This window comes from Macrotis lagotis, chromosome 6 (assembly GCF_037893015.1).
Source record: "Macrotis lagotis isolate mMagLag1 chromosome 6, bilby.v1.9.chrom.fasta, whole genome shotgun sequence".
NCBI classification, from domain to species: domain Eukaryota; kingdom Metazoa; phylum Chordata; class Mammalia; order Peramelemorphia; family Peramelidae; genus Macrotis; species Macrotis lagotis.
Genome location: NC_133663.1, coordinates 43,704,615 through 43,728,239, shown reverse-complemented (window position 1 = coordinate 43,728,239; position 23,625 = coordinate 43,704,615). Strand labels below are relative to the sequence as shown.

At 38.9% G+C, this 23,625-nt stretch overlaps 1 protein-coding gene across 8 annotated transcripts in view; it reads left to right on the top strand.

Annotated features, from left to right (window-relative positions):
- The first annotated feature begins 1,188 nt into the window (after positions 1-1,188).
- The window catches only part of DCUN1D1 (defective in cullin neddylation 1 domain containing 1), a 42,574-nt gene continuing 20,137 nt past the window's right edge, over positions 1,189-23,625 (top strand). The window contains exons 1-2 of one of the 8 annotated variants that reach the window (XM_074191021.1): positions 2,500-2,599; positions 3,391-3,529. In XM_074191021.1, coding sequence (XP_074047122.1) covers positions 3,527-3,529 — 3 coding nt within the window. In that variant the 5' untranslated portion in view covers positions 2,500-2,599; positions 3,391-3,526. Of the gene's footprint in view, positions 1,791-2,494; positions 2,600-3,390; positions 3,530-7,927; positions 8,002-8,363; positions 8,795-22,218; positions 22,357-22,668; positions 22,868-23,625 lie in introns of those variants that run through there. The other 7 variants (XM_074191017.1, XM_074191023.1, XM_074191020.1 and 4 more) reach the window with 7 other exon arrangements.

The following is a 23,625-nucleotide window of genomic DNA, read 5'->3' as shown; positions in this document are numbered from 1 at the left end:
GAGTTGAACACAACTGAACAACTCCTCTTTGACTTTTTTTTTTGGACTAGACCTGTCCTTTCCCTCCACCAATGAGGACTGGAATCTTCTCTAAAACTTAGTTTGAATGAGGTACCTGGGAGCATTGAGAGTAAATGACTCATTAGAGCTTCTAATGCCTCTTAGTTCTTCTGACTGAGCTTGCTACCCCTGCTCCAAGTTGTCTATCCTGTTTGACTTTTAAAGCTTCACACAATCTGGTTCCTGCCTAACTTTCCAGTTATTTTACTCTCCTGTTTGGACAATAGGTTCCTGACAAATAGATGTCCTTGGCATTCTCCTTGGATGACAATCCACTTTTGGTCTCCATGCTTTTACAATACTATTCTCCAGGCCTGGAAGGTTCTCCCTCCTCAATTCCACCTCTTAAGAATTCCTGACTTCCCTCAAATTTCAGCTCAAGTGATGACTCTTTCAGGAAGTCCAGCTCAACCTTTTTCCTTGCTAGTACCTTCAATCGAGAATTTATTTTAGACTATCTTGTATTTAGTTTGAGATTTTACATATATATATATATATATATATGTATATATATATATATTCTTTTTTCCTCAACAGAATGTAAATTCCTTGAAGACATGAACTTTGTATTTAGGTATCTAGTAGATGGCATTGAGTAGGCCTGTAATAATCTGTAATAATTTGTTCCTGCTATACAAATGAATGAACTTGCAAGACACTGTGAGGGAGACACAAAGAGAAATGAGACCTAATGCCTGCTTTCCAAGAGCTTACCATACAAAAAAATCTTTTACTAACTAAACATACAAAGAGAGGTATAAAGTAGTCAAGGGTTTCAGAGGGCAGGAGCTATCTTTTGCTTCCCTCCCTTTCTCTTTGTTTCTCTTGCAGATCTTGTCCATTTTTGACATTTACAATGTTTCTAGGCCTCATTCCTTTATTCAGAATTGTTACATCGGTCTGCCATTCTTTACATCAGCCAGTCCTCTTCTTCTCTTTTCACCTTTCTCACCCTTATACTGTTCAAAATGCCTGGCTCACCCTTACAGTCCTTCAGTAACATCATCACCTTACTGAAATCTCTTACCTGGCTTTCCATTGTTTCTCACAACAAATTAAACCTTGGTGGCTTCACTCCCAAGCCTCTTTTCTAGGATGCTGCCATCCTCTCCATTCATTCTGCAATGGCATGCACATCATCTCTCCGATTACTCTTCTTTAATCCTTTAACTATGCCGTGTAGGTAGAATAGTCTTCTCTAACCTGACCTCAATGTTAACTTCATTTCTGTCTTCGTATCAGTCTTTAAACCCTTACTCTCCTACCACACCTTCCTATTTTCCTCCCCCCAAATAATTTCTCTGGACTGAAAGGACCATTTACTTTCCTCTAATCCTTTAACTATGGCATGTAGGTAAAATAGTCTTCTCTAACCTGATCTCAGTGCTAACTAACTTCATTTCTGTCTTTATATCAGTACCAAACCCTCCCCTATTTTGCTTTTCTCAAATAATTTCTCTGGACCAAAAGGACTGATTACTTCCCTTTAATCCTTTAACTATGTCATATAGGTGGAATACTCTTCTCTAACCTGACCTCAATGCTAACTTCATTTCTGTATCCATATTAGTCTTTAAACTCTTACTTTTCCACCAAACCCTTCCCTATTTCCCTCTCCCAAATAATTTCTCTGGACCAAAAGGATTTAGGGATGGCCAGTCATTAAAGATACAATGAAGAAAACATCATTGGGCCATTTGCTACACCTTGACAGAAACCACTTCTGGCTGGTGAGTGACCAAGGAACTAGTTTCCAAGTTTCTTTTGTCTTACTGAGATGGTAAACTAGATCTGCCTTTGTCATGAGTCCTTCAGTCCTTTTATATTGTTCAGCAACTATTTATAAATGTGCATTAAAGATAGTACTGGAGGAGGGTTCTATTTCAAATCAATGCTGTATTGGATAGAAAACATTTAATAGTCATGAATATGTAAAGTTCAAGTATCACTCAATGCCTGCCTGCCTGCCTTCCCCAGTTTCTTTCTGTTTTCCACTGAATATTCACTTGAGCTGGACTTCTGTGTGATTGTTGTAGATAGAGAGACAGACAGACAGATAAGATAGACATATAGAATGAGTTCTAATTTACTTTGGTTTTAGTTTCTTGAAAATGTTTGTTCTTAAGACTCTTTCTCAGTATTCTCTCTTAAGACACCATCAAATAGTCACCAGAGAGGAAATCCTAGTGTCTTCCTGTCATCAAAGGAAAAGCCCCATATTAAGGTTGCCCCCATAATATCCAGGGAAGAACATGCAGGATGACTAAGAAGTAGGTAACCTGTTACTTAGTGGAGTTGATTCAGAGATCTCAGATACAGGAAACTCTTTGGGTTTGACCCAAGCCATGAAATGTTCCTGCTCCTCCAATCATAATTCAGTGGGACATTATGACATCATCAGTGATGATCCAGCACGGTCTCCAGTTCATAGAGCTCCCTTCAGTCCCGGCCATTATTGCAAGTACATTCCTCTACCATGAGTGTGGAGCACCTAAAAACAACCGATCCACATGTATCTTGAGGTGACAGACTGGCTCTGGTGATTATTTCCATTTTCATGTTTGGTTGGCTCACCCACTTCAATAGGGCTCTGGTTGTCTAATTTTCTAAGACTGACCGGGCCTTGATTTCTCTAGGCTGTCCCTCTGTCCTTTGTTACAGTTTAATTTTGGAACTCTTCCCAGATTGTGGGAAACAGCTCTAGGCAGCTAGTCAGGCCCCTGGTCCATTGGCCAGAAGTATCCCTACCTGGAACAAGGAGTAGAGAGAGCTAGGGTCTAGTTTCCCCAACTCCCCAGTTTGCTCCTTGAAATCAGAAAGCTATTTTGAACCTTGAGGGCAACATGGGTCTTGCTTCTGTCCCTCTGTTGTTGCCCATTGGTATGCTTAATCCCTTCCTTTCTTCATTCTACCTGACCCTTCTATAGTTTTATCCCCATATATTTCTGGCCTGCCCAACTCTGAATATTAGAATTTGATGCCTGGGATAAGTTACATGAGTTAATTGTATTTTTACATATTCGTAATGAGAACCACCTGAGCCTTAGCTATATAGATAGATTCATGTAAACAGTCAAATTGGGCATTCTCAGATTGAAGGCAGAAAAACCCAAGGCTCTGGGCCCCAAAGTGCTTTTAAATGCAATTATGCATCTTAAATCTGTACCTCGGTGTGTTTCTCTCTACTCTGCTTCATTCTAGCTAGCTTAACTTCACAGAGGTGCAGGTTGGCAGTCTAACTTCAATGTGCTCTTTCTCTTTTATAAGCTTTGCTTGAAAGACAGATTGCAAAGGTATACAATTCTCAGTTTTCTGTGTTTCTTTATACAGTACTTGACAGCAAACATAGGACTTTGCAAATATTTAAATGGAGAACACAGTTTGTCTTAAAAATGGACTTTTTAAGCATTTGCAGCAACACTTATTTTCAAGTGGTTGGATTGATTTGATGGATTTGCCTTGAAAAATGGTAATCTTCTTTACTATTTACAAATGCTCATTAGTGCTTACTGGTCAATATAGATAGATATGTATGTATTTTCCTTATTATCTTGAAATGTTTACAACAGTATTCGCTTCTCCTTTTCCATTACTTCTGTTGTTAATGCAGAAGAGGGACCCTGGGAGAATAACTGGATCAGGTTGACAAATATTTTACTAAAATTTGTCACCCAGAGCTAAGCACAGCAGTTTTGATTTGGGATTTTCTGGACCAGACTGGTGATTTCATTGGCGGGGGAGGGGATGGCTACCACCAAGGCAGATGATCATTTCCAGTTTTAGGAGATTCACCTGGGACATTGGTTGAGTTATTCATGCTCAAGGTCAGACCCTTGATATGTTGCAGAAGCAGGCTGGCCTTCCACCTACTTTGCCCCACTGCCTTTCAGTCCAGGATTTATTTTTTTTTTTTTAGTTCAAAGCAAGGAGGAGGAGGAAAGTTTTTTTTTTTTTTTTTGCAAGGCAAATGGGGTTAAGTGGCTTGCCCAAGGCCACACAGCTAGGTAATTATTAAGTGTCTCAGGCCGGATTTGAACTCAGATACTCCTGACTCCAGGACTGGTGCTCTATCCACTGCGCCAGGAGGAAAGTTTTAATGTTTTTCTTATTAAATTATGACAATTGGAACAATCAACCAGTCCTTCCCATTTAAGTAGCAGAGTTCATGTTTTGAAAGTTCAGAGTCCACAAAGCTTGCCCTTGACCTACCTCTTCCCAAGGGAAGTAGATGTGGGCTTATACATGATAGGTCAAGATGACTACAGTGGGCAAAGGCTAAGAGATGGAAAGGCATTAATTAGGAGACCAGTGAGGGGCATTTGGTCACAATAAATGAGTAAATAAAAACAAGCCTCTACAGCAGAAATAGTAGAGTAACTTATAACAAGAGATCCTGAATGTCTAGCCAAAGTAATATTGGAAAATATCAGTAAATATTTAGTTAAGAAAAACACTAAGCACATGAGAATCAAGGTCTGGGACTAGTCTACCCAATACTTTAGCTCTAACCTCTACTCTGTAAACATAGAGGTAAATTACCTGGAGGTAATTTAATTTAAATTACCTGGAGGTAATTTAATGGGGTCAGGGAATCTCATTTGGTCTTGAAAAGACCAGGGAGGTTTTAATCTGGCCTTGGAAAAAGTCTAATCTAGGATTATGAATTACTTTCAGAAAAAAATTAATTAAAAAGTATTAATGTCTATGTATAGTTAGGTATAATATGTAAGGAGGGAACCAGAGTAGCTTAGGCATTTCCTAGATGCTCTGGGTCAAGTGTAGGTTCGAATTGACCTGGACCTGAAGCATCCAAGCCCCTTAGAATGATTAGCCTTATAAAATTACAAATTATCAGCCATAAAAGGAGTTTGTGTCCAAAGTTTGTGTCCATAAGCCATCCCACTCATGACTTTTAAGACTGAAGACCCCAGAATTAGAAAAAAGTTGTAAGTAAATTCATATGGAGAAATAAAAAGTCAAGAATTTCCAGGGATTCAGTGAAAAAAAGTGCAAAAGAAGGTGGCTTAGCCTTATCAGATCTAAAATTATATTATGAAGCATCAGTCATCAAAACTGTCTGGTATTGGCTAAGAAACAGAGTTGGTAGATCAGTGGAATAGATTAGGTGCAGTAGGAGGAAAGGATTATAGTAATCTGCTGTTTGATAAACCCAAAGAGTTCAGCTATTGGGATAAAAACTCTCCAACAAAAACTGTTGGGAAAATTGGAAGTTAGTATGGCAGAAACTTAGATTAGACCAACACCTCACACCCTATACCAAGATAAGATCCAAATGTATACAGGATTTAGATATTAAAAAAATATCAAAAGCAAACTAGAAGATTGAGGAGTAGTATACCTGTCAGATCCATGTAAAGGGAAGCAATTTATGACCAAGGAAGAGATGGAGAACATCATTAAAAACAAACTAGATAACTTTGATTACATTAAATTAAAAAGCTTTTGCACAGATAAAACACTGTAACCAAGATCAAAGAAATGTAGTAAATTGGGAAACAATTTTTACAACCAGTATTTCTGACAAAGGACTACACACACACACACACACACACACACACACACACACACACACAGAACTGAATCAAATTTTTTAAAAAATGCCATTCCCCAATTGACAAATGGTCAAAGGATATGCAAAGGTAATTTACAGCTGAGGAAATCAATGCAATCCATAGTCATATGAAAAATTGCTCTAAACCATTACTTATTAGAGAAATGCAAATTAAAGCATCTCTGAGTTACCAGCTCACACCTCTCAGAGTGGCCAATATGACCAGAAAGAACAATGATCAATGTTGGAAAGGATGTGGGAAATCTGGGACCCTAATGCAGTGTTGGTGGAGCTGTGAACTCATCCAACCTTTCTGCAGAGCAATTTGGAATTATGCCCAAAGAGCAACAAAAATGTGCATACCCTTTGATCCAGCAATACCACTACTGGGTCTATACCCTGAAGAGATGAGGAAAAAGGGTAAAAACATCATTTGTACAAGACTGAAGCCCCCAGAGGACATTGACTAGTTCAAGGACACATGCTGTATTATTACTATTATTTTTGTTATTGTTATTATTATTCCTTTGATAATTCACATAAAACATCTTTCTTCTCTATTGAATAGTAATGTCAATCAGGCCTTTATTCCTGGGAACAGGACAAATGCCTTTTTGGGGGGGAGGGTCTTTCTCCTTCATTAGAGTTGCTTGTTTTGTACTTACTGAGTTAGGTTCTTAAATGGACTAATATCCTTAAAATATGGATGGAACTGGTCTAGCCTTCTGGTGTAGATTTGGGGGAAAAATCAATTTAATTTAGGGGAAATAAATCAATTTAATTTAGGGAAAACCAGTTATCAATTTAATTTAGGGAAAATAACTCAGTTTAATTTAGGGGAAAACCAGTTATCAATTTAATTTAGGGAAAATAAATCAATTTAATTCAGGGGAAAAACAGTTATCAATTTAATTTCTTGACCAAAGTTGAAAGAAATCCTTGTTAAAATGAGGGAATTGGACTAGATGTCTTTGAATGTTGCTTGTAGCTCTTTTAATGATGCTATATTCCTTTTTATAGTGAGGCCAGCTAGTCGTGCAACACTCCTAGAGTGGCATAGGTACTTTTCCTGCTCTCCCACTCTCCCCATCCTCTCACCCGGCACGGGGGATATAGGGTTGGTCCAAGAGCAAGAGAAATCTGCTGTTAAGTCCTTGGCCTAAAGTATTGTTGCCAATACATGGCTAGGTTTCCGCTGATAAAATTTAGTAGATCACATCATCGGTCCATCCATCCTGTGGGAAGAAAATTGGATTTGGAGTCAGTGGAGAATTGGCTTCGAGTCTTGTTTTATGTTGTTACTCACCATTTCCAGAAGGGGCTGAACTGGCTAACTTAGTTGTCCCTCTTAACATTCTATTGTTGAACCAGTGGTCTATGTAATTGCAGAAAGCGCTGTGAGGAGGGGAAGACTCCAGGGCTTGAGCTGTGTTCCCCTTCCACTGGGCTGCCTCTAAAACTGAGGTCAACTCTCCCATCCCTCGGCTGATGTTTTTTTTAGGTTTTTGCAGGGCAGTGGGGTTAAGTGACTTGCCCAAAGTCACACAGTTAGGTCATTATTAAATATCTGAGGTTGAATTTGAGCTCAGGTCCTCCTGACTCCAGGTGCACTGTGCAACCTAGCTGCCCCGCTTCCATTTATTTTTTTTTTTAGGTTTTTTTAAAGGTTTTTTTTTTTTTGCAAGGCAATGGGGTTAAGCGGCCTGCCCAAGGCCGCACAGCTAGGTTATTATCAAGGGTCTGAGGTCGGATTTGAACTCGGGTCCTCCTGACTCCAGGGCCGGCGCTGTGGACCCTCGGCCTAGTTTGGTCCTGGCCCCCGCTGGTGCGAGCCGGCCTGGAGGATGCCCGCCCCGCGGGGCGCCCGGGTCCCCTCAGCTCTGGGGGCAGGTGCCCGCTGTGCCCCTGGCGCGGGTACTGGAGCGAGCCCAGGCCGGGCGGCGGCGGGGGCCGCATTCGAACTCGGGGCCAGGGGTGTTGCGCCCCGCCCCGCCCCCGCCGCTCCGCCCCGCCCCCGCCGCCCCGCCCCCGCCGCTCCGCCCCGCCCCCGCCGCTCCGCCCCGCCCCCGCCGCTCCGCTCCGCCCCGCCCCCGCCGCTCCGCCTCCTCCCCTCGGCGGCGGGCGCCGGGCCGGGCCGGCGGGGCCGCACTGCGCATGAGCGGGAGCCGGAAGCGCCGTGAGAGCAGCCGCCGCCGAGGCCGCCGCCGCCGCCGCCGCCGCCGCCGCCATCCATTCGCTGCGGAGCCGGGAGGAGGCGGAGGCGGCGGGGAGGAGGAGGAGGAGGAGGAGGAGGAGGAGGAGGAGGAGGAGGAGGCGGAGGGGAGGAGGAGGAGGAGGAGGAGAGGAGAGGCCCGGAGGACACCAACATGGTGAGGAGGCGCCGCGCCTGCCCGCCCGCCCCGGCCCGGCGCCCGCCGCCGCCGCCACGCGAGGCCCGAGGCGGCGTCGGGCCTAGTCCGGGGCCCGGCCCGGCGGGGCCCATTGTGTGCGCGCGGGGCCGGGCCGGGGCGCGGGGCCGGGCCGGGGGCCGGGCGGGGCCCGCAGCGGGCCGGGGCGCCGCGCCTCGGGGCCCGGGCGGGGGAGGGGACGTTTGACATTGTCATGCCGCGAGGGCGAGGTGCGCGGGTGCGGGGGGGGGCACCCCCGGGCCCGCCGGGCAGACAATGCCCGCGGCGGCCCGGGCCTCCGGAAGGCCCTCCCGCGGGCAGCGCGGCCGGGCCGGGGCAGGGCCCGATGGCGTGCGGCCGGACCCTGGCGCGCATTGTCCGCTTCGGGGCCTCGCGGGCCGCGCCGCCCCCGGCCCGCTACTGTGCGACCCCGGCTCTGCTCCCGTGGGCACGTGCGCGTGAAAACAGACCCGTGTGCGTGTGCGCGCGTGTGCCCGCCGGGCGGCCGGCGGGTGCGTCCGCGCGCCCAGGCCGGGGGCGCATCGGCCCCTTGGGCACCCTTGGGGACGCCTTCAGCCGAGCCGCTCGCACACAGGAAGTGAGCCTCCGCTCCTGTCCCGCACTTGTAGCGCAGCCGAGGCGCGCTGGACGCGGTGCAGAAGGGCCTTCCCGGGGACGCGCGCACCTCCCAGACTGTGTGCAGCTTGCAGAGAGCTGACTGCGCGCACATGCCGCGCGTCTGCTGGTAAAGAATACAAACTAAGGCGCTGTTGAGGTAATCCTAGCATTTTTTCATCAATAATGAAGTCCGTGAAGCAAATAGTCATCCCTATAGCTTCACTGTTAGAAAACGCACAAAAGTATCTTCTTTGACCGGGGCACTAGTCTCACAATCACGGAAGAAATAGCCCCATTTTTTTTTCAGAGGTTTTGACTTCTCTAAAGTCACAAATCAGTGTTGGAATCCTGGTAGACCCAATCTAGATTTTTTTTAGTTTTTTTTTGCAAGGCAAATGGGGTTGAGTGGCTTACCCAAGGCCACACAGCTAGGTCATTATTAAGTGTCTGAGGCTGCACTTGAACTCGGGTCCTTCTGACTCCACGGCCATTGCACCACCTAGCCACCCCCTAGATTTTTTTTTTTTAAATTGTACATTTAGTCATCTTTGTTATGTTGAACTAGTAAGCCAGGCACTGTGTTCATGATGACCTCTGGGGGCTGCAAAGAAAGGCAAGAAACTCTGTGCCACAGAGTTCTTAAGAGGTACTTTGACCTCCCACAAAGAGCAGAGAACAGATCCTGGAAGTAAGTTTATTAATGCCATAACATATATCTTTAAGAAAGGACCAGCCACATATTACATTTATGAAAGTTAATACTATTTTTTACTAATGAGGGCAGTTAACTTCGATAAGTTTCAAATTGGGACAGTTTTACAAGTGGGTTTTATTTTCAAAATAGTGTCAATTTGGTATAGTGGAAAGAGGACTGACCTGAAAGTGAGATAACCTAGAGATGATTAGTCTCTGCTTCACCACTAACCTATGTTGGGATCAGTTTCTTTAATTATAAAAGTGAGGGGAACCAGGTGATGTGTCAGGTCCTTTTCAGCTCTCAAATTCTTTTATCCTAGGGGCAGGTAAGTGGCACAGTGGATAGAGCACAGGCCCTGGAGTCAGGAGTACCCGAGTTCAAATCCAGCCTCAGACACTTAATAATGACCCAGCTGTGTGGCCTTGGACAAGCCACTTAACCCCACTGCCTTGCAAAAACCTAAAAAAAAAATTCTTTTGCCCTGCCTGTAATTATATGAACTTTACTGAAGTTGACATTCATGTTACAACTAAATCTTTTTACTAGATTTTTAGATCTTAAGATTTGGTAGGAAAATGAGATTGGAAAATTAAAGTATTGGTACTTGATTTATTCTAATTTTTATTTAAAGAAACCAAATAATGATTTGAGTTAAATAATTTAAATAGTGTTAGATTGATGAATCACATGATTATAAATTAAGGTTGCAATTTCATACTTTCAAACTTAGTTTTGATGTCTTAGGTTTAAGAAATCAATAGGAGGTGAAACATCAATTTTTAAATTAACCAGAAATTCTGTGTCCAAATGTATAACATCCTTTCCAAAATTATAACCATAGGAGGTTTATAAACTTATATCAGAGATGAGATTTTTCATTATAAATACTATTCAAAAGGGAGGCATTGTTGTCTTTTTGAAGGTCATTCCAGAAGAGCCATTCCAAAAAGTTTTTTTTTCTGGTTTTGGCAATAGGGTTAAGTGATTTGCCCAAGGTCACACAGCTGGGTCATTATTAAGTGTCTGAGGCTGGATTTGAACTCGGGTACTCCTGACTCCAGGACCAGTACTCTATCCACTGCTCTACCTAGCTGCCCCTCCAAAAGTCTTTTGAACTACTTTGAATGTATGTATTGATATATTAAAAAGCAGTCTCATTCCTGCACAAAAGTGTACCTTATACAGATGTTGGTTCAGCCTGGTTTAGTGAAAAGTTAGCTTGATATGATGGAAAGAACATTAAATTTGGTACCAGAAGACCTGGTTTGAAGTTTCACCTGCTACTTATTACTTGTATGGACTTTAGGGAAGTATATTGACTGTAGTCCTCAGTTTTCTCATCTGTACAATGAGGGATCTCTTCAGCCTTTTTAGCTCCAAATTGATCCTTTTTCTGTCATGTGTCTGTTATAAAGTTTGAACAATTTATTAGCAGCATCACAAAATTAGTCTTTCTGTCAAGTCTACACAAAACCTCTATTGGAACCATCATTCCTTACTCTGAATAATTTAGTCACAATACTTATGAACTGTAAGGCTGCAATAAAATATGTTGAATTAGACTTAATAGCTATATGGTGGATCTACACTAAAGTCCTACTTTTTGTGCCATATTATGAAGTAGATGTGACCCTAAGCCCCCAGAGGCTATATTGCATTGGAAGGCAAGCCTAGGCAGGCAGGAGAGTCTAAAAGTGTGACTGTAAGAGTGGGGTCTTGTCAGAATCATATTATGTGTGGGGTAAGAGTTTAGCTAAGTTGGAAGAGATTAAGCATAGGAGAGTTAGCTGACTGCTAAAGAATTCTTAAAAATAGATTGCACTAAATCCTAGTGGGGTTGAAATCTAAATGAAGGTGGGGTAGAAATGGAGAATAACTGCTTGGATGAGATCATGTGTCCTTGAAATATTTTGCACATACACATTAGTGAACTAATTTAAAAAAAAATAGATCTTATGTACAACATGGAAACAAAGTAAAGGCTGACAGATTGCTTTCCATGGGGGGGGGGTAGAGAAGTAAGATGGAGGGGAAATTCTAAAACTCAAAATAAAATCCTTAATAAAAGAAAAAATAGATCTTAACTAAATTATAACTTTTTATGGTGAAAATTTTCAGGTAACAGGATTCTTGGCATATATTAAATTACATTTTGGATTAAAAAATTTTTTTATTAAAGATATTGTTTGAATTTTACAATTTCCCCCCCATCTTACTTCCCTCCCCCCACCCACCCAGGGAAAGCAATCTGTCAGTCTTTACTTTGTTTCCATGTTGTACATTGATCCAAATTGAGTGTGATGAGAGAGAAATCATATCCTTAAGGAAGAGACAAAAAATCTAAGAGGTAACAAGATCAGACAATAAGATATCTGTTTTTCCCCTAAATTAAAGGAAATAGTCCTTGAACTTTGTTCAGACTCCACGGCTCTTTATCTGGATACAGATGGCACTCCCCTTTGCAGACAGCCCAAAATTGTCCCTGGTTGTTGCACTGATGGAATGAGCGCGTCCATCAAGGTTGAACATCACCCCCATGTTGCTGTTGGGTGTACAGTGTTTTTCTGGTTCTGCTCATCTCATTCAGCATCAGTTCATGCAGATCCCTCCAGGCTTCCCTGAAATCCTGTACCTCCTGGTTTCTAATAGAACAATAGTGTTCCATCATATTATATATACCACAGTTTGCTAAGCCATTCCCCAATTGAAGGACATTTACTTGATTTCCAATTCTTTGCCACCACAAACAGGGCTGCTATAAATATTTTTGTACAAGTAATGTTTTTACCCTTTTTCATCATCTCTTCAGGGTATAGACCCAGTGGTGGTATTGCTGGGTCAAACGGTATGCACATTTTTGTTGCCCTTTGGGCATAGGTTCATTTTGGATTTTTTAAAAAACTTTATTAGCAGTTCACATTCTTTTTTGAAAATGAACATATAAATATTTTTATCTTTCTTGCTACTATTTTGGACAGTGAGTTAAATCTCACTTAGGTAAACAAACCTACTGTTCTACCAAAAAAAAAGTGTGTTAAGCAGATTTTTTTTTTGAATTAAACATCCTAGTTGATTATGCTTCTGCCAAAATTTGTACTGAGAAAACTTGACCTTTTTTTTTAGTTTTTTAGTTTTTTCAAGGCAGTGGGGTTAAGTGACTTGCTGAAAGGTCACACAACTATGTAATTATTAAATATTTGAGGTTGGATTTGAACTCAGGTCCTCCTGACTCCAGGGCCAGGGCTCTATCTGCTATGCTACCTAGCTGCCCCAAAACTTGACCTTTTAAGCATATACCCTTCCTATGGTCATCTATATTAATTTCTGTGTAGTTTCTTACTGTATTGAATAGTGGTCTAAATCTATTTTCATAACAAGCCAAAATAATTTGGACAAAACATTTTTTATTTGACTGCAAAAAAAAAACCAAAAGAAAAAAAAATTTTGTGCATATAGTTGTAAGAGTAGACCTAAAATTAATTTAATACTTTTTATTCTAAATGCTAGTCCTTAACTAGCATTGAGGTTATCTTTGTCAAATACATTGACCCCAATAAGGATGAAAATGTAAAACTTCCTTTTTTAAACTGGATATGTATTTCTCTTTGTGGCAGGATTAGATATAAAATTTGATGGAGAGATATATAGCTCCAAATGGGATTTGGTTGCAGTGGGAACACAGTTGCTTGAGTAGAGCTAAGCCAATTTACCTAGGTGTATTTTAGTTTTGGGGTTTTTCTGGCAGAGGTAGGAAGACATACTTTGAAGTCTTATAATGCAATGAATACTAATCATTGAAGGTTACTCAAGTTATTCTCCATGAAATGACTAGTGTAATTATAAAAGTTTTCTTTGTACATTTTCTGTATTAAACAAGATTTAATTATTTAAAAAAAATTACTCAGCACTGCTCAGAGAGCAGTTATTCAATTAATGTTCATTGTACATAACATTTCTAATGTGTTTATGTTTCAATTCCATTTAATTCAACAAGCATTTTATTTTATTTTTTATTTGAGGAGTGGGGTTAAGTGACTTGCCCAAGGTCACACCCGTATGCAATTATTTAGTGTCTGAAGTGGCTTTTGAACTCAGGTCCTCCTGACTCCAGGGTTGGTGCTCTATTCACTGCGTCACCTAACTGTCCCCAACAAGCATTTAAAAGTTAAATTTCTGCTAGGCACTGGGGTTACAAAGGCAAAAACTGAAACAGCCCTTACCTTCAAGGTAACAGTATATACACAGATAATTAATATAAAATTGAAAATAAATACAGAGTGATTTTGGGTGATATTTTGGGTGCAAATCAACAAAAACTTTTTTTTTTGTTTTCTAAGAGCTTATTTTTACAGGTTGTAAAACAAACTGGTCTGTTAACTTCTCTTCATCTCTTCCTTTTTGTTAAAAACTTAAGAGCATGGTCATGGGAAAGGGAAGTACCCAAACTTGTCAACTAATCTTACTACTTGTTAGAAACTCTACTAGAGAATTTATTGTGGGGAATCAGCTAAAAATAGTTATAGATGCTATAGACTCAATGATTGATTATTAAAATTCACTTTAATTAAAAAAAAGAAAATCGGGATGGCTAGGTGGCGTAGTGGATAGAGTACTGGCCCTGGAGTCAGGAGTCTCTGAGTTCAAATCCGGCCTCAGACACTTAATAATTACCTAGCTTTGTGGCCTTAGGCAAGCCACTTAACTCCATCTTCCTTGCAAAAACCTAAAAAAAAGAAAAAAAAAAAGGAAATCACAGAATATTTGAGCTTGAGACTATAACCTTAAGAAGTGATCATAGTGTAACTTGGGAACAAGTGTTTAGAATGGGGGAATGATCTTTTTAGTATTTCTTGCTACATTTTAGGTCATGCATGGACCAGCTGGATAGAAAAGATACTGGCATGATGAGGGTTCTAATTTGTATATGTCATTTGAGAAGAAAAAGTGAATGTTTAGGCTGCAGAAGACTAGAAGGAATATATTAAAACAATCTTGGAAGTATTTAAAAAAGGTATCATGAGAAAGAGAGCTTGGACTTAACTTTAAGGAAGACTGTCCTAGCATTTAAAGCTGACTCAAACCAGAAAAGGTTACTTCAGGATCTTTTTACTGGAGGTCTTCAAGTGGAGAATGAATGATCACTATAAGAAATGACAATTTTTGTTTTTATATCGTCAGAGTTTTCCACTTTGTCCTTCCTCCTTTGGTCCCAGAGAGCCAACAAAGAATTAAAAAAGAGAAAATAAACAAGTCAGAAATAAGCAATGCTTTGGGAAAAGGTCTTGAATTATATTGTTTGTTCAGTCATTTTTTCAGTCTTGTCTGTTTCTTTGGGATTCCATTTGGGATTTTCTTGGCCAAGATCCTAGAGTGTTTTGCTGTTTCATTTTCCAGCTCATTTTTACAGATGGGAAAACTGAGGCAAACGGGGGAAGCGATTTGCCTAGGGACACCCAACTAGGAAGTGTTTTAGGCTAGATTTGAACAGAGGAAGATCAGTCTTCGTAACTCCAGACCTTGCATTCTATCCACTGCACCCACAAACCTTATAGTGTCCTGTTCCCCCACTCTCCAAAGAAAGTGGTGAATGCTTTTTCTTATGTCTTCTTTGTGATCAAGCTTGCTCATCATAATTTCACAGCATTTTCAGTTTTGATTCTTTTGTTTAGTCATTCATTTAATTCATGTTGTTATCATTGTGTACATTACTTACTTTTCCTGACATCAGTTTATGTTAAGGGATGACTAAATTTCTAAGGAAGACATAGACAGGAATCATAGGTTGTGTTAAACTTGATTGGAAAAAGCTGCTAAATCTATATCATCACAGATCTATTTGCAGATGCTGATTCCTACTTTCATTACTACAGATGATCCAAAATTCGAGAGAATATTTGCCTTGCTACATTTTTAGAGCCAGGACTTGGACATTTCATAATCAAAGCCAATAATCTTTTTCCAGGGCTTACCCTCTTGAATAAACACTACATAATGCACTGGTATACTTTTGCTGTTGTTAATAGTGCAATGTCTTTTTTTTAAGGTTTTTGCAAGGCAAATGGGGGTTAAGTGACTTGCCCAGGGCCACATAGCTAGGTAATTATTAATGTCTGAGTTCAGATTTGAACTCAGGTACTCCTGACTCCAGGCTGGTGCTTTATCCACTGCGCCACCTAGTCGCTCCATAGTGCAATGTCTTTTAATGTTGATTATTTCATATATGAACTATCAACATGAAAGTGGAAGAGAAAGAGGTTCCCAGTCTCCTAAAGTTCAGTCTTTAGACAATGGGTATAATGCATTTCTTAAAGACTGTAAAGTAAATTCATAAGTATATTGTAGAAAATTCAAAATGTCTTTGTTGAAATAATTTTTTTCAGGTATATTGCTACTATATATCTTTATGTACTATATTACATTGTATGTTTATATATTCCTTTTTTGATTCTTAGTAACAATTCAGCATTTTGAAAAAAGTTAGTTTCAACTATCAGTTGCAAGTGTGGATTGTAGAAAATTTCTGAATGAATTTGGCCCATGCTTAAAAAGCAAATATTATTGGGTAATTATTAAAATCAATGCAGTTATTTGATTATTTTTTCCTAAGTCTTTTTTTTTTTAGTTTTTTTTTTTTGCAAGGCAAACGGGGTTAAGTGGCTTGCCCAAGGCCACACAGCTAGGTAATTATTAAGTGTCTGAGACCGGATTTGAACCCAGGTACTCCTGACTCCAGGGCTGGTACTTTATCCACTACGCCACCTAGCCACCCCTTCCTAAGTCTTTTGAATCTAAAACCAATTTTTTTCTTTCTCCATTATAAATTTTCCTTTCGATATTTCTTTCTACCCATGGTCTCATCTATAAAATAAAGGGTTTGGACTTTAAAGCTGCTAAAGTCTCTTTCACTTTTTAAAATCTGTAATCCTGTGCTCCCATGATCTATTTTTCCTGAATCTCAAGTGTCTTTATCTTTCATGCTAGACTTTAACTTTTCTGTCTCTGAATATATAAAAAACACACCACTTGTTTTGTTGCCACCTATTTTTAAAATGGATTTATGACAGGTCTGTAAACACATTTTTCTCTTCTATAGTTTTGCATTCACTTTTAAAATGTTAACATTTTTGGAGCAACTTAAACTTAGTTTCACTTCTAAGTGATTCCTTTTGGTAGTCATAGTATATTTGACGGGCTGTTAAGTCCAAAAGCATATTTTGATATTTTAAAGGGGGAAAAAAAGGAGCAAATTAAAAAAAAATCTTTTAAAATAGCTCAAAGAATGGTCACTTTTTTCTCTTGTAAATTAAATACTGAAAATTGCAAATGTGTTTTTATTTACCTTTTTAGCCTTTAGAAAATTTCCTTCTATATAGTTCTATTGGCTTCCTTTTTGAGTTCCCCCCCTCCCCTACTTTTTAAAGAATTCTTTGAAAGTAGCAGAGGAGAGAATAATACTCTTCCACTGTATTCTAACTTTGCCCTTTCTAGAATTGTAACTTTGAAAATAAACTTGTGAAGGTTTAGAAATAGGCAACGGTTTTCTCCTTTGGCCTTATCTTTCTCCTGTGAAAAGACTTCTTAATAGGTGAGTAATTGTGGATGAAACAAGGCTATATTGGATACTTGATTGGATACAGTGACTTCTGTATGTAGAAGAGAGGATTCCAGGGTTTAACTTTACTTATTTTAATTAAAATATCAAATATTTTGTTAATATCAGAATAACTATGTACCTTTTTCTGAGGTTCACTTAAGATTTTTAAGCATTATGGCAGATTTTGGTGGGGGGATGGGAGTGGGGCATGTGCTAATGTCATTTGAATCTGGAGGTGATTGGAATGAAGTTAGAAAATTAATTCCTTTTAAAAAAAACTTTTTAGGTCTGGGCATCTTTATTTCCTTCTGATGGTTCTAAAAAAGAAAGATGAAGCAGAGCAGGGTGAGCAGCTGTAAATTGTAGTCACAAAATTTAGAAATAATACTTAGGGTGCATGTATGGCACCTTTAAAATTAATTCTTCCTTGAAAAATGTTAGGTTTAATTTATTGGGAGACTATCTTTTGTGAATTTGAATGTATATATGTGTATATATGTCACATTAAACTAAAAACTAGGAAAGAAATTAGTAAATATGAAGAAGAATAAGAAATACTGTATAATTATTTCTATCCTTTATAAAATAAGTTTGATCAATTTGGTGGCAGTAATACAGGTTTGTAGTATCTTAAGTGTTTTTCACTTCTTTACCTTCATCTTTTATTCTTATTTGTGATGCTTCTAGTGCTTTATTGATAAATGTTAAAATTTGGTATGATAAACTATTAATTAAATTGTAAATGACTTTTTGGCTTTTACAAAGTAAGTGAATGACTGCCATTCCAAATTGTATTATTTATTACTTTGTTAGTATTTGGTAGAATTTAACTCAAAGATGTTAGAGTATTGACAGAGTATCCATACATAGCTTCTTGGTGAGATAGTAAAAGAAACAACTTGATCAGAACAGGTCTTTTATACATTGTATCCTTACTATTATTGTGTCATCTTATGTATTTGTTAATATTTGGATAATAACTAACTTTAGTATCAAAAGTTATATTATTTACTTTGCTGGCTATTCAAGTATAGTCACAAAAAAATTCTAGATTGATAGCACATATGCCATTGGGCTGTACTATGCTTTTATAGCTGATTTTCTTAAGTTTTTTTTTTATGCCATACCTGTTTTTTTTTTTAAAAACCCAACAACATAATAAAGAAGGTTTTAACCTATCTCTCAATACTTTTTTTTCTTATCCTCAAGAAATACCTCCTCTGGCTAACCCCTTCCCCCTCCCCATTTCCCAGATTCACCTTGTGCCTTTATTCTTGACCCTTGAAGAGTGGGGTGTTTTTTCTGTTCAATTCTCAGGTTCTCTGGAAATAAATGTATAAATTTTATCACCAATTTCTCAAGTAAAAGGGAGGGCAGGCTCTGTATCTAACCCCAAATTTGTTATATTGGCTCAAGACTTAAAAGTTGAATTCATCTACTATATCTACTGTACAAATGTTAAAAAAAATTGTTCCAGATTCTGGGAATCATCTAGGAAATGTAACACGGGAGGCGACCAGTAATGTCTTTGCCAGAGTGAGGATAGTCATTTGATTTTCCAATAACCCACTTTCCTCATCCAGGGCCTTGTTAATCAATGGTCAACATGTTTACTTCCTTAGTAGCTATTGGAGAAGAAGATAAAGCCTTTTTAATCAGCACTGGCCACATATTTTTATACTTTGAATTGCCCATCCCTTCCCCCAAACCCTTAAGGAATTTACATTTGAACAAATTAAAATATTGTAACATAGTTTAATGGATTGAAATATAATGTTAACCTCCACAAATAATAACTTTGAACTGTTGGTGTTTAAATATTCATTTCTATGATTTTAAAAAAGTCTTTATAGATAAGATTTTTCTCAGCTCTTCTTTTATTCCCCAAAGCCTCAAATATTTTGCTGTCTGGGAAGTCATTAATAGATCCAACAGATACATTTTGTCATGCAAAATCAATCAGTCATCAAACACCTGCTTTGATCCAGGTACTGGGCTTTGAGCTGGGGATATCAAAGCAAAGGGAAATAGTCTTGTGCCCTCCAGGTGCTTCTGTTCTTTTGGGACAGAAAACATGCATGTGCATGTTTGTAAAGAATAAATGCAAAGTCAACACAAAATAGTTTTGGGAGGGAGGGCTCTAACAACCTGGGGGGTTCAAGAATGCTTCATGCGCAGTAGAAGAGGTCAGTCATTCGGTACGCTTTAATGCTTGCTGTGTTTCAGGCACTTTTTATAATCTCTGGGAAATAAAGACAAAAAAGAATCCCTGCTTTCAAGGAATTTGCATTTTGTTGGGGGAGACAGCGTGCAAATAACTTCTATACAAACAAGCTATATAGAGATAGAATAAATCGAAGATAATTCAACAGCAGAGAGCTGGAACTAAGATTAATGAAGACTGATGCCAAAGGTGGGCTTTTAGCTATACCTTTGAGACTTTAGATAAAGCCAAGGTAGGCAGGAAATGGATATGAGAGATTTCCAGACTAGGGGACAGCCAGGATTGTCCTTTTGAAATTGGAAACTAGAGTATCTTTTTCAAGGAACAGCAAAGATGTTAGTGTCACTGGACCACATAGGAGTATGTGGAGGAGAGTAATATATAGAAAGACTTGAAAGGTAAGAAGGAAGCAGATTATGAAGGGTTTTAAGTCAAATTGAGAATTTTAAATTTGATCCTGGAGATAATAGGGAGCTACTGGTACTTACTGAATTAGGGAGGGAAATGTTGACATAGACATGTTTAATGAGGATTAATAGCTGTGTGGAGGATGGACTGGAGGAGGGAGGGAATTGAGTCAGAGAGACCAGCAAGCTATTGCAGTAGCCCAGGAGCAAGATGAGGAGAACCTGCATCATAGTAGGAACAGTGACTGTGGAGAGAAAGGAACATATGTTGAAAGAATTGAAAACAGAAATGACAGGACTTGGTAGCAGCCAAAGGGAGAGGGGGGAAAAGTTGAAGATAGCGGTTTCCTCTCCAGTAATGGAGAAGTTGGGAAAGGGGTTGGGGGTGAAGATTAGTTCAGTTTTGCCCATATCACATTTAAGAAGTTTCTGGGTAGAGTATAATGTTGTGAGGATGTGCAAGAAGACCAGGTTGACTGGATGTAACCAATGACTAGAAGGAGAGCAATATATAGACATTATCACTGTACAGGGTCTATTGGACCAGTCTAGACAAAAATTATATGTTATCCTAGAGGTGATAGGGAGTTGCTGGAGTGTACTGAATAATGTCCCATCACCTCATTTTTTTTTTTTTTCATGTCTAAGATGAGGGACTTGGATTTGATGACGTGAGGTCCTTTCCTCTTCTACAGCTATGATCTTATGAATAAAAGGATGATATAGTCTACCCTGAGCTTTAGGAAAGTCTTTAGCAGCTGTGAAGAGTGGATTGAAGTGGGAACTTAACTTGGTAGGAAGATAAGCTATAATCGGCAATTGCAGTAGTGAGGGCGAGAAGTGATGAGCACTTTTACTAAGTAATGACTTTTTGAGAGAGTTGGATACAATTGATGTTGTGGAGGTAGAAACAAGATTTGGCCTCTGAACATATAAAAGTGACTTAAACTATGCTTTCTTTCCTTCCTCCAGCAAAGGGGATTGAAAGCTTATAGAGAGCAAAGAAGAGGATTTATTAAAGTATATTAAAACCTTTTTTTTTTGGTTTGAGTTTGCAACTAACCTTTAGGAAATAAATGATATCAAATGAATAAGAATTGATTATGTATTTACGTATATATTTATTTAATGTCTGTTTGTCTCTGTCTCTCTTCCTATCAGAGATATTTTTAAAAGAAAGTCAAGGCAACCAAAGTCTATCCCCTGTGGACAGGGATTTTGTCTTCTACTTTGGTACTGGGGTACCATGAAATATCCTTCTATACATTACCTAGAGATGACACCAAAGTTTATAAGGAAGAGACCTGGAGTTTTAGTGGAGTACTTAACTAATAATATGTGTGATATGGTAGCTTTAAAAAAATCCCCTCAAAACTAATGTAATCTCAGGATGCATTAATAAGAATAGTCAGAAGAAGGGGTATTATAGTTCCCATTACATATATTCTTTCATGGTCTTATTTCATCTTAAATATATAATTTTTAATTTCTTAAAATAGGAACTTTAAGAAGACCAGTGTCAAACTACCAGTATGTTGGGGAGAATTGAACCTCTCGTAACATTTTCTTAGCCTGTACAAGGGAAGTCTTGGGGAGATAAGATAACTGTCTTCAATTATTTTGAAGATTGTCGTGTGGAAAAGGAATTAAGTTTATTTTACTTCATCTCAAAGGGGCAAAATGAGGAGTGGATCAAAATTGAAAAGAAAGATTTCAGTTCTATAATTTATTTAAAAAAAAAAGATCTTCCTGACAGATTAGGGGAGATGTCAAAGTGGAGTCGGCTGCCTTGGGAAGTAGGGAGGTCTTGAATAGAGGCCAGGTGATTGTTTATTTGGGTGTTGTAACAACCAGTTCCTATTCAAGTAGAGGTTGAAACATAGCCTTAGGTTTTCCCCCAACTTTAATGATGCTATGATTCTGATTATTAAATCTATTTAATTAAATTAAATCTATTAAATCTAATATTACGTAGGACTTTAAAAAAAATCCTAGTTGTATTCTGGGATGAATATGCATTCATTTTAATCTTCTCTTCTTCCTATGACTTAACTCTAGCAATTGATGTTACAGTGATCCTAAAATACTGCAAAGTTTTGTATCAAAAAATATTTGGGCAACTAGATGGCACAGTGGATAGAGCACTGGTTCTGGAGTCAGGAGTACCTAAATTCAAATCTAGCCTCAGATAACCTACTAGCTATGTGACCCTGGGCAAGTCACTTAATCCCCAATTGCCTCAAGAATTAAAAAAAAGAAGAGAAAAAATGTTTAAAGTATTTTCAGTATACTTTGTTTAGGGACAATTGTACATTAAATACATTTTATAAATGTGTCAGTTGCACATTTTATGCTATAAAGTTGAAACAGAAAGGTTTTCTTGCTTAATTCTCTACAGAAAATTTAATTAAACTTGTTCTTGCCCTTTCATCTCCCTGCAACTTTCTCCTCCCTCTCCCCATGACATTTTAGTGTGATGAGTATAAAATTCTCAAAAATCTGGGGAAGGTGCTTTTTCAAAATGTAGAAATCTTCGGAGAAGTATATTGAGATATCAGATATATAAGTGTGGTATTTTATGGGTCCATGTTTGAATACACATTGAACTCTTTTTAAAACTGCTTTCTGTCATTTTTTAGAACAAGTTAGGAGGGTAGCTAATGGTCACAGCTGGCATGTTACTTGTCTCTGAAGTAACCTCTCCATCAAGTACTTGGGGAGAGGATTGGTAATTTTACCCCAAATGAGAAGCTCCCTTTCCTTCCATTTTCAGCAAAAACAAACAACCCCTTCAAAGGTAGGGCTGCTATTGAAATTTAATTAGTTTAGAAATTAATAATTATACAACAGGACCATAAAAGAGAGGTCAATTTCCAACTTATTCATAAACAATACTGGTTTTGGGATGGGGGAAATGTATAATTAAATCTAATTTGAAGCATATTTGTTCCATATTAGTCACAAATATTTAATGTTAGCATTGGTTTTCATCTGTTTCATTATGGGAAGCCATTTGGTTTTTTCATGTTTTGTGAAAATGTTTTGAACTTTGACATTTTATTGAAAAGTTCAAAATGCCTTATAAATATTTATCCACAGGGAACAGCTTAGTTTAGTGGAAAGATCTCTGGACTGGAATTCAGACCTGGATTCTAATCCTGGCTCACTATCACTACTTAACTGTGTGACCTTGGGCAATGAGAAAGAAGAGGGGGAAATGTCTAAAGAGACCAATATGGATTACCAGTTAACTCTCCAACCAACTTAAATTTTAAAAAGACATGTTCAGAAGATGGAAACAAGGGCAGGTAACCAAAGATGAATACAAACATATAGACAGCCAAATCTAAAAGCTGGAATTAAAAGAAAAATAAATGTAAAGTCTTGCATATGAGTTAAATCAGCTTGAGAGGCAAGACTGTATTCAACTGAAAAAGATTTGCGAATAGACTTCAAGCAGAATCTGGGTCAACAGTGTGATATGATAGCCAAAAAATTAGCATATTTTAGATTGTATTCAGTAGCATGATGCCCATGATACAATAGTGTGGTATATAGTGGGTTAAGTCTGGAGTTAGGAAGACTTTTGTTTAAGGTCTCTCTGTCATCCATCAAATTACATGACCAAAGGATAGACAGTTTAACCTGCAGGACCCCAGATAGCTATGTACAGTTAAATTTCAGCTTCTCCATATTACCAGAAGATATTTATAATCTCATGGAATCACCAGGCAGAGATAAAAAATTATGTCCAGGACTAGAATACTGACATAGTCCATTTGTGCTCTGTCCTTGCTAGAACACATTTGGAGTATTGTGTTCACTTTTAAGAGGCAATTTTAAGAAGGGCATTGACAATCCTAAAGAACATTGAGAGTAGACCGATTAGATTGGTGAAAGATGGACTTTGAGACTATGTATGCCCCATGAGAATTAGTTATATGAGCTGAGGTATATTAGCTTGGAGAAGAGAATAAGTGGTAAAGAGGCTTTAAGATCCTTGCCCATGGTCACATCATTAGTAGCTGAACCTCCACTAGGATTCAGATTTCTTGTCTAGTGTATT